The sequence below is a fragment of the Myotis nattereri genome (assembly GCF_964212035.1).
Source record: "Myotis nattereri genome assembly, chromosome: 6".
In the NCBI taxonomy this organism is placed as follows: domain Eukaryota; kingdom Metazoa; phylum Chordata; class Mammalia; order Chiroptera; family Vespertilionidae; genus Myotis; species Myotis nattereri.
In genome coordinates, this window is record NC_138081.1 from 44,740,081 (window position 1) to 44,754,502 (window position 14,422).

Here is a 14,422-nt window from a genome sequence, read left to right on the forward strand (position 1 = left end):
GGTTTCCAAAAAAAAAACCACAAAGCAAACTCAGAGTTAAGGCGATAATGCATCCCTGTTGTATCTTGGCACAGGAGCAAGCATTTTGCAGTGACCATCTGGGATGTGTAACATCGTAATAAGGGTGAGGGCACCAACTCACAGAGAAGCCAAGAGGCAACACTTTTTCCTTGCCAACTGTGATATATTACATTATGAAGGGGTTTTTTTTCCCCAGGAAACCAGCATTTCAACTTTTACAAGGCATTTAAAGACACCAAACATTTTTCTCACTCCTGTACCCCAAGTGTCTAAAATAATGCCAAGCAAATAGATGCTCAATTGATTGAATAAATATTGAAAGGGCCAACTTTTTCTGTGGTAATAAAAATTTGATGATACTTTCAGATCCTTTTACCTTCCTTTCAAGACACTGAAAAATGTATAATATTTACCCAAGAACATTTCAGGTGTGTTGGGAGGAGGGGTAATTTACCAAGTACTGAAAATCACTTTAAAAGTCTACTTCCGGCCAGCACCGGTTTGGCTCAGTGGATAGAGTGTCGGCTTGCGGACTGAAGGGTCCCGGGTTCGAGTCCAGTCAAGGGCATGTACCTTGGTTGCGGGCACATCTGCAGTGGGAGGTGTGCAGGAGGCAGCTGATTGATGTTTCTCTCTCATTGATGTTTCTAACTCTCTATTCCTCTCCCTTCTTCTCCGTAAAAAATCAATAAAATATATTTTTTAAAAAGTCCACTTCTGTTATTGTTACTTCTACTAAAAATGAAAAGTCAAACTCACAAAGTCCATTGAACTATCTTGACCCTCATACCAGAAGCACAAGCCACAAAAGAAATAGATAAATTGTATCTCTTTAAAATTATAAACTTTGGTGATGCAAAGGAAATCATCAATAAATTATAAGACAGGCCACCTAATGGAAGAAGATATTATGCAAATCATATCTGATGAGACTTGTATCTAAAATATATAAAGAACTCATACCTCAATAATAAAGATAACCCAAAGAAAAATGGGTGAAGGATCTGAATAGATATTCCTCTAAAGGAGATATACAAATGGCCAATGAAGCACAGGAAAAGATGCTCTACATCATCAGGAAAATAATATCGTCAATAAATATGAAAATCAAAACTATAGTGAGATATCATTTCATACCCACTAAGATGGCTAGAATCAACTGTTAGTAAGGACATGGAGAAATCCAAGCCCTTGCACAATGTAGAATTGTAGAATGGTACCACCTTAAACAGTCTGCAATTTCCACAAAACATTATGATAGGACATAGAAATATCATTCCTAAGCATATAACCAAGAGAAATGAAAACATATATGCACACAAAACTTTTACACCAATGTTTTCAGCAGCATTATTCATAACAGCCAAAAAAGGGGGGGGCAACCAAAATTCCATCAATTGATAAATGGGTAAATAAAATGTGTTATATACCTAAAATGGAATATTATTCAATGATAAAAAGAAATTAAATACTGATAAATTCTACGATGTGTGGACATTTAAAAACAGTATGCTAAGTGAAGGAAGCCACTTACAAAGAACCGCATATTGTATGATTCCATTTACTTGAGATGTCCAGAATAGGTAAATCTAGACAAAAAGTAAATCAGTGATTGCCTAAGATTTTGGGGTAAAGCAAGATGGAGGGAAAATGGGGTGTGACTGTTAATGGACATGGAGTTTTTTGCAGGGTGCTGAAAATGTTCTAAAATTGATTATGGCAATGGTTGTACAACTCTGACTATACTAAAAACCACTGAATTGTTCACTACAAATAAGTGAATTCCATGGTTTGTGAGTTATATCTCAATAAAGCTGTGATTTAGAAAAAATGTATTGGACTTAAGTTATTCTATTGACCATATTAATATAATTTAAAACAGGGACATAGAATGTGTATATTGATCCAGGTTTGTATAAACTCAGAGAAATGCAGAGTAATCAATTATTTCATTTTATTGTATCTGAGTTTCAGCATGAATAAAAACCTTTCAAAATGACAAACACAAGTGTTTTCTTGATGAAGATTTAAATTAATTTTTGAATGAACTTGGAATTATCTCTAGATATTTTACTAGATGCCATACTTATTCCAAAGTAAAATAATTTTATGGTATGCAATTAAGAGCATCATGAAAACAATTTTATTAATCTTTTCTCATTCACTAAAGGAAGGAAATATATTAAGTTCAGCTTCCTTTAAATACTAAAATACAATATGTCCTACATATGCATAGTTCCATTTAAAAGATAAATTATAAGTAGGCCAATACATTTAAAATAAGCCTTGTGGTCCCCTAGCTAGGTTTCTCAATGGTTAGAGCAGTGGTTGGCAAACTCATTAGTCAACAGAGCCAAATACCAATAGTACAATGATTGAAATTTCTTTTGAGAGCCAAATTTTTTAAACTTAAACTATATAGGTAGGTTCATTGTTACTAATTTAATTAGGGTACTCCTAAGGCTTAGGAAGAGCCATACTCAAGGGGCCAAAGAGCCGCATGTGGCTAGCAAGCCGCAGTTTGCCGACCACTGGGTTAGAGCATCAGCCCATGGACTGAAGGGTCTCAGACTTGATTCCCGTCAAGGGCATACCTTGGTTGCAGGCACGTGCGGGAGGTAACCAATGTTTCTCTCTCTGTCTCTCCCCCTCCCTTCCACTCTCTAAAACTCAATGGAAAAAAACATGCTCAGGTGAGGATTAACAAAAAACAAACAAATAAATGTAAATAAATAAAATAAGCCTAGTGGTGTTCTTTGTAAATACATATATTCCATATTCCAAAAGGTATATTTTTATAAAATTATTTTCCTACTATTAAGCTGAATATTATCGTTATACTAAGGTCATATGAATTTGAAACTGAAATAATAAAGATTTTTCATCCCAGCTACTTCTTTCACACAAAAAAACACCTGAGACCTAAAGTGGCTAAGCTTTTGTCCAAAATCATGATTGGGAAATCCATGGATTGAAACCAAGTGTCCTAATTCCCAAGGAAATGATGTTCTCTCTATACAAAAATTCCTTTATTTGAAAATCTATCAGCACGTAGATAGAAACTAAGTTTACATATTTGTTAGATGTTTCTATACTTGAATATATATTATTTGTTCATTTATAGCACTAACAATGCTTTTAAGCTTGAGCTCCTAGAAGGCTGCAATCATGTATGTCTCACTCTCAGCTTATCTAAGAACCTCTTATAAAGAATGGTAATCAACAAGATTAAAACACAATGTAGTAATAATTTAATAAAATTATTTGATTTCCAGTGGAAGGCTTAAGAAAACCTCCATAAAGATGGGTCCATAAATACCCCAGGAGGAAACCCAGCATGGTTTTATTTGAAATAAAGGATTCTTTACAGACTTATCCAACTAGCGCATTAAAGGAGCATCCTCTGACTCTACCAAGACTCTTGAAAGAAGCTCATGAAATTATTACTTTTATTGGCTTTATTCCCGGTTTGGTTAGAAATCCCTCTTCTTACACCTTCTTTCCCCTATTCAAATCTTCCCAGAATTACCCTATTCCAAATATTACTCTTTTATCCTAATAAAACCTCTAGCTACCTATAAAGCTTCTCTTTATCTATTTCATATTAAAGTGTAAGTTGCTAATAGGTCTCAATATGAGGAGTGATGTCTCAAGAAGAATTCAGTTTTAAAGTGAGGTTCCTTTTGTTCAAAATTGTCCTTAACTAATGTAGTGAGTGTAAATTAATGTAAATAGTGATCCTTTGCTATATCAGCAACTCTGTGCCCCAACCTCCTCTGGGGGCCACTGAAGTCTCCTGACCCCCTACATTCCAGAAATAGGGGTCAGCAACTGGGTGCCCCACTTGTGAAAAGCTGTTGACCTCTGGGAGGGAGCTTGTATGGAAGCAAGTGTTAATTTTCAAAATGTGGCTGGGTGTGATAGCAGCAACCTCACCTCATCACAATGCCCCTTGGAATGTTTTCTCGTCAGAAGGTCTAGAAGTGATCTGTCATCACTGGTCAGTGGTACAAGCAGCTCATTCTTGTATCTTTGCCCTTCTCCCCTGGACCTGAAACAAAACATACCACACTGCCCTCCTCACATTTGAATTTGCATGTGTTCAACCTCTGTCAGGGGTTCACCTTCAGTGGCATGGTCAGAGCACCAAGAAATTATATTTAACACATGAAAAAGGAAAAAGGGGAAAAAAAGGTCATTTCTCCACGCCTTCTAGTGGAAAGCTACAAAATTTGTGTTTGGGGAATGTTATGTGTGTGCTTATTCTTGGAGCAAGATTTATGGACATTTTAAATGATTACCCTCTAACGTCATAAAAGGCTTTAGTAACACACTTTAATATATAATTTCTTAAGCACTTTTAAAAATAAAATACAGATATATAATTATAATTACCAATGCATGTATGTCATTTAATATAATGATAAAAAGGCTAGTCATTGAAGTGACATGTGATTAATATTTACAGAATAACCAAAGGAAACAGCATTTGTACAATATTGCTAAATAAAAAAAGATTAATAATACTCGTATTAAGGTTTCATTTCAAACCACCAACAGCAAAAAGGAAAATGCTTTCCTTATTAATGCATATGTGTACAGATCATTACTTCCATGTTTTCTGAATATGGAAAAATCTTGTCCTCCTTGAATTATACAAAGCACTAAGGCTGGGATGTACTCATAGGACTTCTCCCATGTCTTTGTCAATCTATTAATACCATACACAAATAGCTTATATAGACCCACCTATTGGAAATATTTCATGTCCCTTCATGCTAATCTTAAATTTAAAAATCAAAATTAATTTGACGAACTGTTACAGAATGCATGAGGAAACTTATCAATGTATAAACAGGGCCACAACCTGTGCAAATCCTGTTGAAATAGTAATCCCCGAAACATCTAACAGCTGTGCTGCTTGAAAGACCATCAAGAGCTACACTCTTTCCCCGTCTAAACTAGGGATGAGTTAAAGCAACTCTGTTTAGCACTAAAGGCAATCACACTGCTTCTGCTTGGAAAATATATGAACTGCAATGCGTCGATGGACAGACACATTGTTTTGGTTTCTCAACAGACATATGGCAATGTTTCTCACCATGCATCTGTAGCCTTTTCTATTCATCTCATAAGGAGCTATCAAGGTTACTTGTTCTGAAATTTTAAACCATGTATACATTATTTTAGGAATTTTTAAAAAATGAATGCTGTTTTCATTTTCAAAGTTAAAAATGCTGTTGAGGTTAAAAGTTTTATGGCTCCTTTATCATAATTGGTATCTTCCTCCTGAGTCCTCCGAGAGGGCCTTTATAGTACCGGGTTTTGGCCTTTGCACTACAGCCCCCAAAAGACAGATTGCTGGAGATAACCCCCTGAAATTCCTTACAGTGTTACTTAACACCATAAAGGCCTAGAATCTATCTGTTTTGGGATTCAGACAGAGAGACAAGGTTAAGAAGGGGAGAGGTTTCAATTTGTAGGAGTTACAAGACATAAATAAGTAGCATAAATGCCTTTTTCCTTGCTAATAGACTATGGGTCAGGAATCTCACAGCAAGATGGAAAAAAATATCCTGAATGAAAAACCACACTATAAAAATCTAAGGGATAATTGACAATATTATTCCTCTTGATTTAAAGAGATAAACATTTCTTATTGGAATCAAAGAATTTGATGTGGATTTGTTTTCTCTTTGCCATTCCATTCATATATCCCTTCCCCAATGAAAACTGGAACTTAAAAATGTTTACAGAACACTCTTTAATGGACTAGTTGGTAAACTAAATAAAATGAGCAAAAATCCAAAATAATGGAAATTTATTCTCTGCAGATGAATAAACACCTCTTATATACCCAATGGAAAATGGGGAAAAAAATCACAAGCCTCTCTTCCACCTTCCTTAGGGAAATAATTATTATGGGTTATGGATTTACAGAAGCACGGTCATATACTATCTGTGATAAGCAAACAGGAACACAAAAGCTAATCCTTCACAATTATAAATACTTCAGAACTAACACTAAAACTTCGACTGGCTTTTGCATTTTAGTTTCTCACACTGTGCCCAACAATAACAGAAATCATAAGATTCTGTGTGCTGGTTACTGCTGTTTTTCAACACTCAAGTATGAAACAGCCTAGAGCATTTTTCTGATAAACTATTATAAGTCTTAGCCTGGTTTGTATCATTGCCAAGTTTTAAGTTTGCTGTTTGGTTTTTGAAAGAGTCTGAGAACTCTGGTTAAACATACTACATTTATGTCAATACTCTGTGCAACTGGATGAAGTAGGGGGAAAAACAGAAAGAGGATGTGGTTTTGTAGACTTCAAAACTCCACATGCTATGTACAGTATACATATACACCATAGATAATTACGATCTCACCATGAGAAAGTAAAAAAACAAAACAAAAAAACTCAGTGAGCATTCATTTTCTATTATATGTACATTTTACAAGCTACTCATAGTTTCTTTTCATATTGCTTTTTTTAAAAAAAAAAAAAAGAGAGAGAGAGAGAGAAAATGAGGACAGAAAATACATTAGATCAATTCGAATGTATATTAGACTTAAAGGCTTCATCAGACCATATGTGCAGACACTTGAGATGATGACAGAGTTAAACTTCCTAGGGTCCTAGAGTCAAAGAAACTCTGCTGGCCCCCACTGCTAAGCAGGTGCACTCCTTCCACAGGAGGCAACATCTGCCGATCAGTCATGGTCCCACTCGGCGAGGACCCCAAGAAACTTCCTTGGGAAGAAACAATTTTCTCAGGGCTGGCAGCCAGTTTAGGGGATGTGGAGAAGTTATATCCATACAAGGCACAGGGGCTGTGTAACCTGAAAGTGTTATAGGAACCCTGATGGGTCTGGTTAGCAGCAAAGGCGTTGCTGGAGGGTGAAGGCATGATGTACTGGAGCTGAGGGGACATCCCCGAAATCTGCATGGACAGGCTGGTCTGTGGGCAGCTGAAGGTGTCCCCATCAGCGCCACCCATCGACATATTCACAGAGGCGCTGCTGCTCACGCCCACGTAGGAGGGAGTCCTGGGCGGGGCGAAGGTGTCGCTGGTCTGGTTGGTGAGCCTATTGTAGGTCTCTGCCAAGGATGTGCTGTATCGGTTGAGGGTGAGGCCTGACCGGGTGCAGGCGGAGTAGTCAGCCGGGGCCAGACTACACAGCTGGCTGGTATTGGGCCCCAGATGGAAGGCAGGAGAGGAGCAAGGGGAACCAGACAAAAGATGAGGATGGGTGGCAGCAACGCCATTCCCAGAACCTTGGAGTAAGGTGGAGGAACTTGTATTTCCTACGAGAGAAGGTGAAATGGAAAGAGCAATAATTCCACAGCCGTCTTTTCTTTTCAATTTTATCAACAAGAGCTAGATACTGACTTTCCCAAGCAATTTTATAACATATAAATTTCATCTTACTATGTATCTTGTTCCAAAAGTATAACCATTGGCTCTCTTCCACCAAGCTTTTACCTTTTCTTTCAGCAGAGCTTGCTCTGGATCAATATATTTGCTTGCAAGAAAAAGAAGGAATTCAAAGGATAGAGCATATCTTGCCTCAAACACATCTGCAGCTGACCACGGAAAGTTTGCGTGTGCCAATGACTGTACTACGCAGAACTTTACATTTTTTCATTTCCAACCAGAAACAGGTTGGAGCATCCCATGCTAACACAAGAACAGATGGCCAACAAACAAGTAGTCCTGTGAAATAGAGAGGGTGGCAAGCCCTATGTCCAATCAATAACGGTGATGGTGGCTGAATCCCCTCTCTGGATTTGCTGGAAGATTGGTGTTTGCAAACTTGATAGAACTTAGGGGGAGAGAAGAATTCCAATGGACTGGACAGGTTGTAAAACAGTCATTGCACTAGCAACAGTGTTTTATATAGCTTCTCAAAATAACCTAAAGTCCAATTCAACCAATGGTAATTATCTAAAACACAGCAGGCTAAGTTCTCCGTGGGGAGCTGGGCAGGATCAGGAGTGAGGACATGGGCTGAGAGTCCTGCCTACCCCAGGCAGAGGAGGAAGTGGCATGGAAGTGTCATTCCTATCCAGGCAACTTCTTCTAGGGGAACACTAGCCTTGAGGGTGGGAGAAATACTCAGGGGTGAGCCCAGGGAAGCCTGCCCCAGTGTGCCTGACTTTCTCATCATAAACCCTGCCTAGAGCTCATTCTGGTGAAGGAAGAAAAGAAAGAAGCTGGCAAGAAAAGTTGAACTACAACCAGCAATGGCAGTGCACCTGGCACCAGAGCCCCCTAGTCCACCTCTAATTTTAATAAGAGATTTAAGGTGAAGTGAAGGTTATGAAATATATAAACAGCCTAAGACATCGAAGGCTTAACCTAAGACCACAACTGCCATTTTTCCTGGTCCATCGCCATACCACACAGAAAGAGTTGGATTCTGTAACGGGAGGATGCTGGTGATGAGGTCGCCGCTGTGAATAATGACTTGCTCATTTCTCAGTTCCTGAGCTTCTAGGCAGGAACTGGCTGTTTATTTGACTGGAAGACTCTGTGATTTACCTTGCTTGGGAATCCCAGGAATATCTTCAAAGGTGAGGGTCCGTAGTGAAGGTCTCCAGAATGCATACGACTCCACAAGGGCTTCCAAACCCATTCTAAATGGAAGGATCGGGACGGGGGTGGACAAAAGAAGCTGCGTTAGGAGCACTGGAGCCTTCCTCAGCAATAAGCAGCTCAGAAAGCAGCGGTGGTGTTGACTTTGGCAAGTGAGAAGCTTGCAACAGGCAGAAAGAAATGCTTCAGAGATGGGCTACCATTCCGTCACTAGGGCACAAGAGGATGACCACCCAAGAAGTCCTGTTAATGTTAGACAACTAAGCCGACCTCGGAGGATAAAAGGCTGTCCCCTTGGGCTAAGTTGAGGTGAAGAATGGCCATCCTAGCTGATGTGACTCCAAGGCTATGCTGTGATCTGGAACCGACCCCCTCTCCCTGTTACATTACTTCCTCTCTCTGGTGAGGAAGTCTCTGCCACAGAGCATGCCCTGTGAAGCCACCTCTTTCCTAAGAGACATTTCTGTCCATCATTCGTTGCCTCAGCGGCCAGCTTAGGGGAGCACTCATCCAAAGAAAACTGATTACTCTCTCAGGGACTTGATCTCCATCACATCTGGGGTGGCCAGGGTGGGCTCTCACTCCAGCAACAGGAGGTCTGAGGGGCGGGGCAGCACTGGCCTCTCAACCCAAGATGCAGGAGGATGATAAGAAGGTGGTCTCACAGGGCGGTAGGGAATACAGAGCTAGGATTAGCATCAAACATTATTTTTAAATTCCTGCATACCCTTAAAGGATGGACACTTAACGAGATAGAACAAATTGATTATGGACTATTTACATGATATATGCATATTTTAAAACAAGGGCAACTACTCTAACTACAGATATATGTGTATGTATCTCCTACCTTAAGTGATTCAGAGTCTTCCCCTCCTTATATCAGATCACTAAGTCCTCTAGGTTCTGGAAATGAGGCCCTTCATTTAACTAGCCCATTCTCAAGACCTCACCAGTCTTCCCACAACCACCTCAGCCCCAAACAATTTATTAATGTAGATAACATTGTGCTTTTCATGAAACATATAGCTTCACTGTAGGAAATAGCTGCTTCCTGCATGTCAAACAATACTCAGACATCTCTTGTGATTGTTAGATACAGTTTTATTTAATATACATATGTAATCTGTGTTTAATGTAGATATTAAAGATAGGTCCATCTCTAATAGCTTAGACTCAGTGCACTACCTCCTCTGCCTTCCCTGCATCTCTAAGTCGGAAACTATGAAGTAAGACTAGCAGTAAAGGACCCTCCCTCCCCCCAGACAATAAGAGTGGTAAGCAATGTGTGCAGATAAAAATCATCTCACATGACCTGCCCTTCTCTACTAAGGTTTTGCACATTGAATTTGCTTCTATAGAGCAGCGGTTCTCAACCTGTGGGTCACGACCCCTTTGGGGGTCAAACGACCCTTTCACAGGGATCGCCTAAGATCATCGGAAAACACATATATAATTACATATTGTTTTTGTGATTAATCACTATGCTTTAATAATGTTCAATTTGTAACAATGAAATTGGGGGTCACCACAACATGAGGAACTGTATAAAAGGGTCGTGGCATTAGGAAGGTTGAGAACCACTGCTATAGAGTGATCAGGGTACAGACTCATTAATTTGTTGATTTCTGTTATGACTCCATAGGAGCATTACTATTTCATCTTAGTGATGGGAGACAGCTAGGTGGGTGTGCATGGATGGTATGGTACATGCACAGGCTTGCATACATGAACCCTCTTCATAGGAGACACACATGGACCTGACTCATTTCTGAAGTCACAGGTTCACTGGGATCCTGCTCTGGGAACACTTCCAAGAGCCATCCAGTTTCACACAGGTGCTAGTACTGGGCACAGAGTGGACCTGCACGGACCTTACCTGGACTGGACTGAGAGAGAGGAGCAGACTCTGGCTCCAGCTGCAATCAGTGTGCCACAGAGAGCAGTGTTAAGGACACTGGATCGAGGGACAGGAGAATTGAATTGAGACTGAAACGCTAAAACTCACCATGTGACCTTAAGCAATTGTTCTAACCTCACTGGATGTCAGCTTCCCACAAAGTGCGGATTAGACTACAAAAGCTTTGAATCCTGTCCTAGCTCTAAAGTTGTTTGCTATTAAGTGATTTTTCGCAAACCAGACAGCATATCTGTGGCTGAACCACAAGCCAAATCCAAGACCGTTCTGCTGAGTAACATTTTGTGTACATTGAAGTATTAATTAGGGGGGAGTTTGGCAGCCTGTATGTAGCCTCCATGTCATTTAATACTCTACTATCAAATGCTAGGTGCTATTTAGCTGATTACTCTATATTTAGCTTATACCAGTGGTCGGCAAACTGCGGCTCGCAAGCCACATGCGGCTCTTTGGCCCCTTGAGTGTGGCTCTTCCACAGAATACCACGTGCGGGGGCGCACGTACAGTGCGATTGAAATTTCGTGGCCCATGCGCAGAAGTCAGTATTTTGTGGAAGAGCCACACTCAAGGGACCAAAGAGCCGCATGTGGCTCATGAGCCGCAGTTTGCCGACCACTGGACTAATACTAAATTTGTATGACTTTCTAAAAAAAAGCTATTTTGAATGTTAGGACACAGTTTTGTATAAAACTGTTTTTTATTACCACATAGATGAGTTTCAGTAATCATAGTTTTAAATATTAAAGATACCAAAGTGGTCATGAAGTGGTCTCAAAGGAGATTAACTAAGAGATAATTAATGAACAGCCACCAGACTTAAAAATTTATTAACTATAGAAATGAGCATTACTGCATTACTTGCGTTAGCAGCGTACACTTTATTATGCTTCAAACACAAATCCATAGACTAAATTCTTGGGTGGGGGGGGAGCTATTGATCATCCCAAACACAGACGCCCTAAGTTTTAAAGAGAGGTTCTGAAGGTGACATATCTACAAGTGATCTAATTTGGAGCTATTGATATTTTTCTTGAGGCTGCTGTTTCACACTGCAAGTTCCAGAAAGGATTTGAAATATTTTGCAGGAAACAGTTATAAAATATTTATTAGCTGAATCTGGACCTTTTTTTTTAAAAAAAAGCCTTCATTTTCTCCAGTAATGGAGACTTTTCCTGTCTAGTTAAAGAAAAGATAAAAGGCACCTCCTGCAGGAGTGTAGCCAAGGCGATAATTTATACAAGATGCCTTTGAACAATTTCCACATTTTATCACCACCCTAATTTATGCTATCAAATGGCCAAGTTTATTTAGTAAAATGGTTATGTTTTTCCTGAAGTATTTAAAGAGAAGAAATTTTTGTACCTTCCTGAGTAAAAAATTTTATAGGGTCAAACCTAAGGCCTAACTGAAGAATGAAACTATTCTCAGCACATAAATTCTCTTTCACGTAGCAAATGTCTTGCAGGAGAGCTTTTAAGAGCTGAAGCTACTGATTCCTATAAAATAGGCTGTACAACCGTAAATAGCCAGGAAGGGATAATTTTTAATTAAAGCAAATTGTTTTATAAAGTTTAAAAAATCACAAGTCCATGTTTATTTCTTATCTTGCTTAATTTGTTTATTTCATATATAGGGGAAAATAAAAATAGAATTTGCATTAAAAATTAATAACAAGAGCAACAGAACCAGGGATAGTAAAGAAATATATTGAACTTTTTTTCATGGGCTTTCTTCTCTAATATATATATATAATATCACTCCTCCCTAAAGCCCTCCACATCAATGTACCCTCCAAGTTTTAAATATAATCCAGGTTCTTTTTTTTAAAAAAAAAAGGAAAATATTACATAAATTAGAAAGCTTTAAAGCTAATCAAATTCTCTCTTCTCCAGATAAGTGCCTTTTGCATGTATCAATGGAAAGTGTTAAAATCAAATATTTTTAAATGGGGAATATTGGTTTATAGATATTTAACATTCCAAAATGAGCAATGAAGAGCTTAAGTATGAGAAGCAGAAGAAATAATTTTACTGAGAAGAAAAGTGAAACTATTCATTTCACAACCAAGAAAGCTATGTATAGGCTCAACGTACTTGCCCTATACTAAATTATTGTTTAAACATTTGAAGCAAAATAAAATTTTTAAAGTTTTAGAAAATTTAAAAAGTGTTAACACATAATTCATTATTTTATGTAGATCCATTAAAAACTCTAAAAGTTTTAAAGTCAAGAAAGAAATAGTAGTAAGCACCATGGATGCCATGCCTCTATACTCCTAAAACCGCCAAGGGGAAGGAAAATATCCATCTTACACCTAGCATTTTTACCTCACCAAACAATAGACTTCGTAGCTGACTTTCACCAAAGCCACTGATTTTTTTTCACTGACCAAATTAAAAAACAAACAAACAAAAAACCAACCAGATGCCTTTGCATTATGCTGATGTTTATAGAAATCTTTCCGAAAACTTATCATATGCAGCCTATCATCTCCCTTCTACTTGTAGGTTTATTCACTATTATTATCTACCCAAACTATGCCTTTGAAAATATTTTTAAATTTACTGCTTCAACAATGAACCAACAGTGTGTAAGCAGTGTGTTCCCCCAGGGTCACAGCAGTGAGGTCTTGCTTAGAGCTTGTCTACTGGAGAATGTGGACACGGTTCGTGGCTGTGTACTCTCCATTCCTCAGTGATGCCCTCCTGAAGTTTAAGTGAATTTTAATAAATGCATTCTCTGCTTTTAAAAAAATTAATTACAAAACTGAAATGTATGCAAGACTCTTAACTGGATAAATACTATTCAGCTCTAACCAAAACCACTAGAAGATTCCACCAAAATATTTGTCAAATTAGAAAAGGAGTCCTCCCAGAGGCTCCCTTCAGTCTACCTCGCCAGTAGCCGTCTCCCTTTCTAAACTATTCAACCTTCAGGAACTCCTCTGAAAAGCAAGGTTCACCAGGAGCCAATGTAACATAACAAAAGCCAAGCAAAGTTTTTCTCCACATTGAAACAGACATCTAAAAACACAGAATAATTTCAATACAGCCATATCGTAGCGTAGGAACACATGCAAATCTTCCACACAGTGAAGAATTGCAGAGGGAAGCCCTATTATTAGTCTTCTTGATCTACCTGCACTAAGTTAAAGGCTATTCTACAAGTTGTATTTTAGTTGCCTTTTAGTTCTCACATTGCATGGTGCCTAAACGACGCCATTGCATTGAAAGATGAAATCAAGTCTCTGCAAGCACTTGAGTGTATTCTGAGAAAAGGTCTTTACACCTGCCTTGCCCAATTAATCAGCTGAAAGAACTAAAAATCTGGGCTACTACCTGAGTGTTTTCTTTCTACAATTTTAAATGACATTGTCCCTAAAATAAGATAATTGGGAATTTTGACTTCATAGAGACACAACCTATCAATACCAAGTTTTCAAAGAGTAGTAGAATAATTTCTGGAGTAAAGTAATAAAAATTTCTCAAATACCTTTTTAAAAACAAAATGCTTCTAAAGACATTTAACTCAAAGCCTTACCCTGAAAAGGCATCTGGAGAACGTTAGTCTGTTATTACTCTCTACTACTATCAACAGTTATTTTAGAAAACGTTGCACTGAACTGTACTGGAATAAAATCATATCAATAAATTCAAAAGCTCTTGGCACACAGACTAGGGTGATCTGCTTTTTGATAAAAGTAATAGAGTGGAATTCATTATTGTAGCTCTCCCACTTAGTACAAACACCATAAAACACGACACAGAAAAAATAAACAAGTGTGTGGCTGTCAGCAGAGCCAAGACAAATTTGGAAACTAAAGAACATCAGCTCTCTTGGCAATGGGGAGTAGTTTCATATACAAGTTGGAAATCTGAGGGA

General features: G+C 38.4%; 1 protein-coding gene across 1 annotated transcript in view; it reads right to left on the bottom strand.

The window, feature by feature from the left end:
• Window positions 1-6,606: 6,606 nt before the first annotated feature.
• Window positions 6,607-14,422, bottom strand: part of TBX18 (T-box transcription factor 18) — a gene marked incomplete at both ends in the record, with an annotated part of 32,209 nt that continues 24,393 nt past the window's right edge. The window contains 2 exons of the mRNA XM_081094671.1: window positions 6,607-7,331; window positions 8,569-8,663. Of these exons, the coding sequence (XP_080950797.1) occupies window positions 6,607-7,331; window positions 8,569-8,663 (820 nt within the window). The remainder of the gene's footprint in view (window positions 7,332-8,568; window positions 8,664-14,422) is intronic.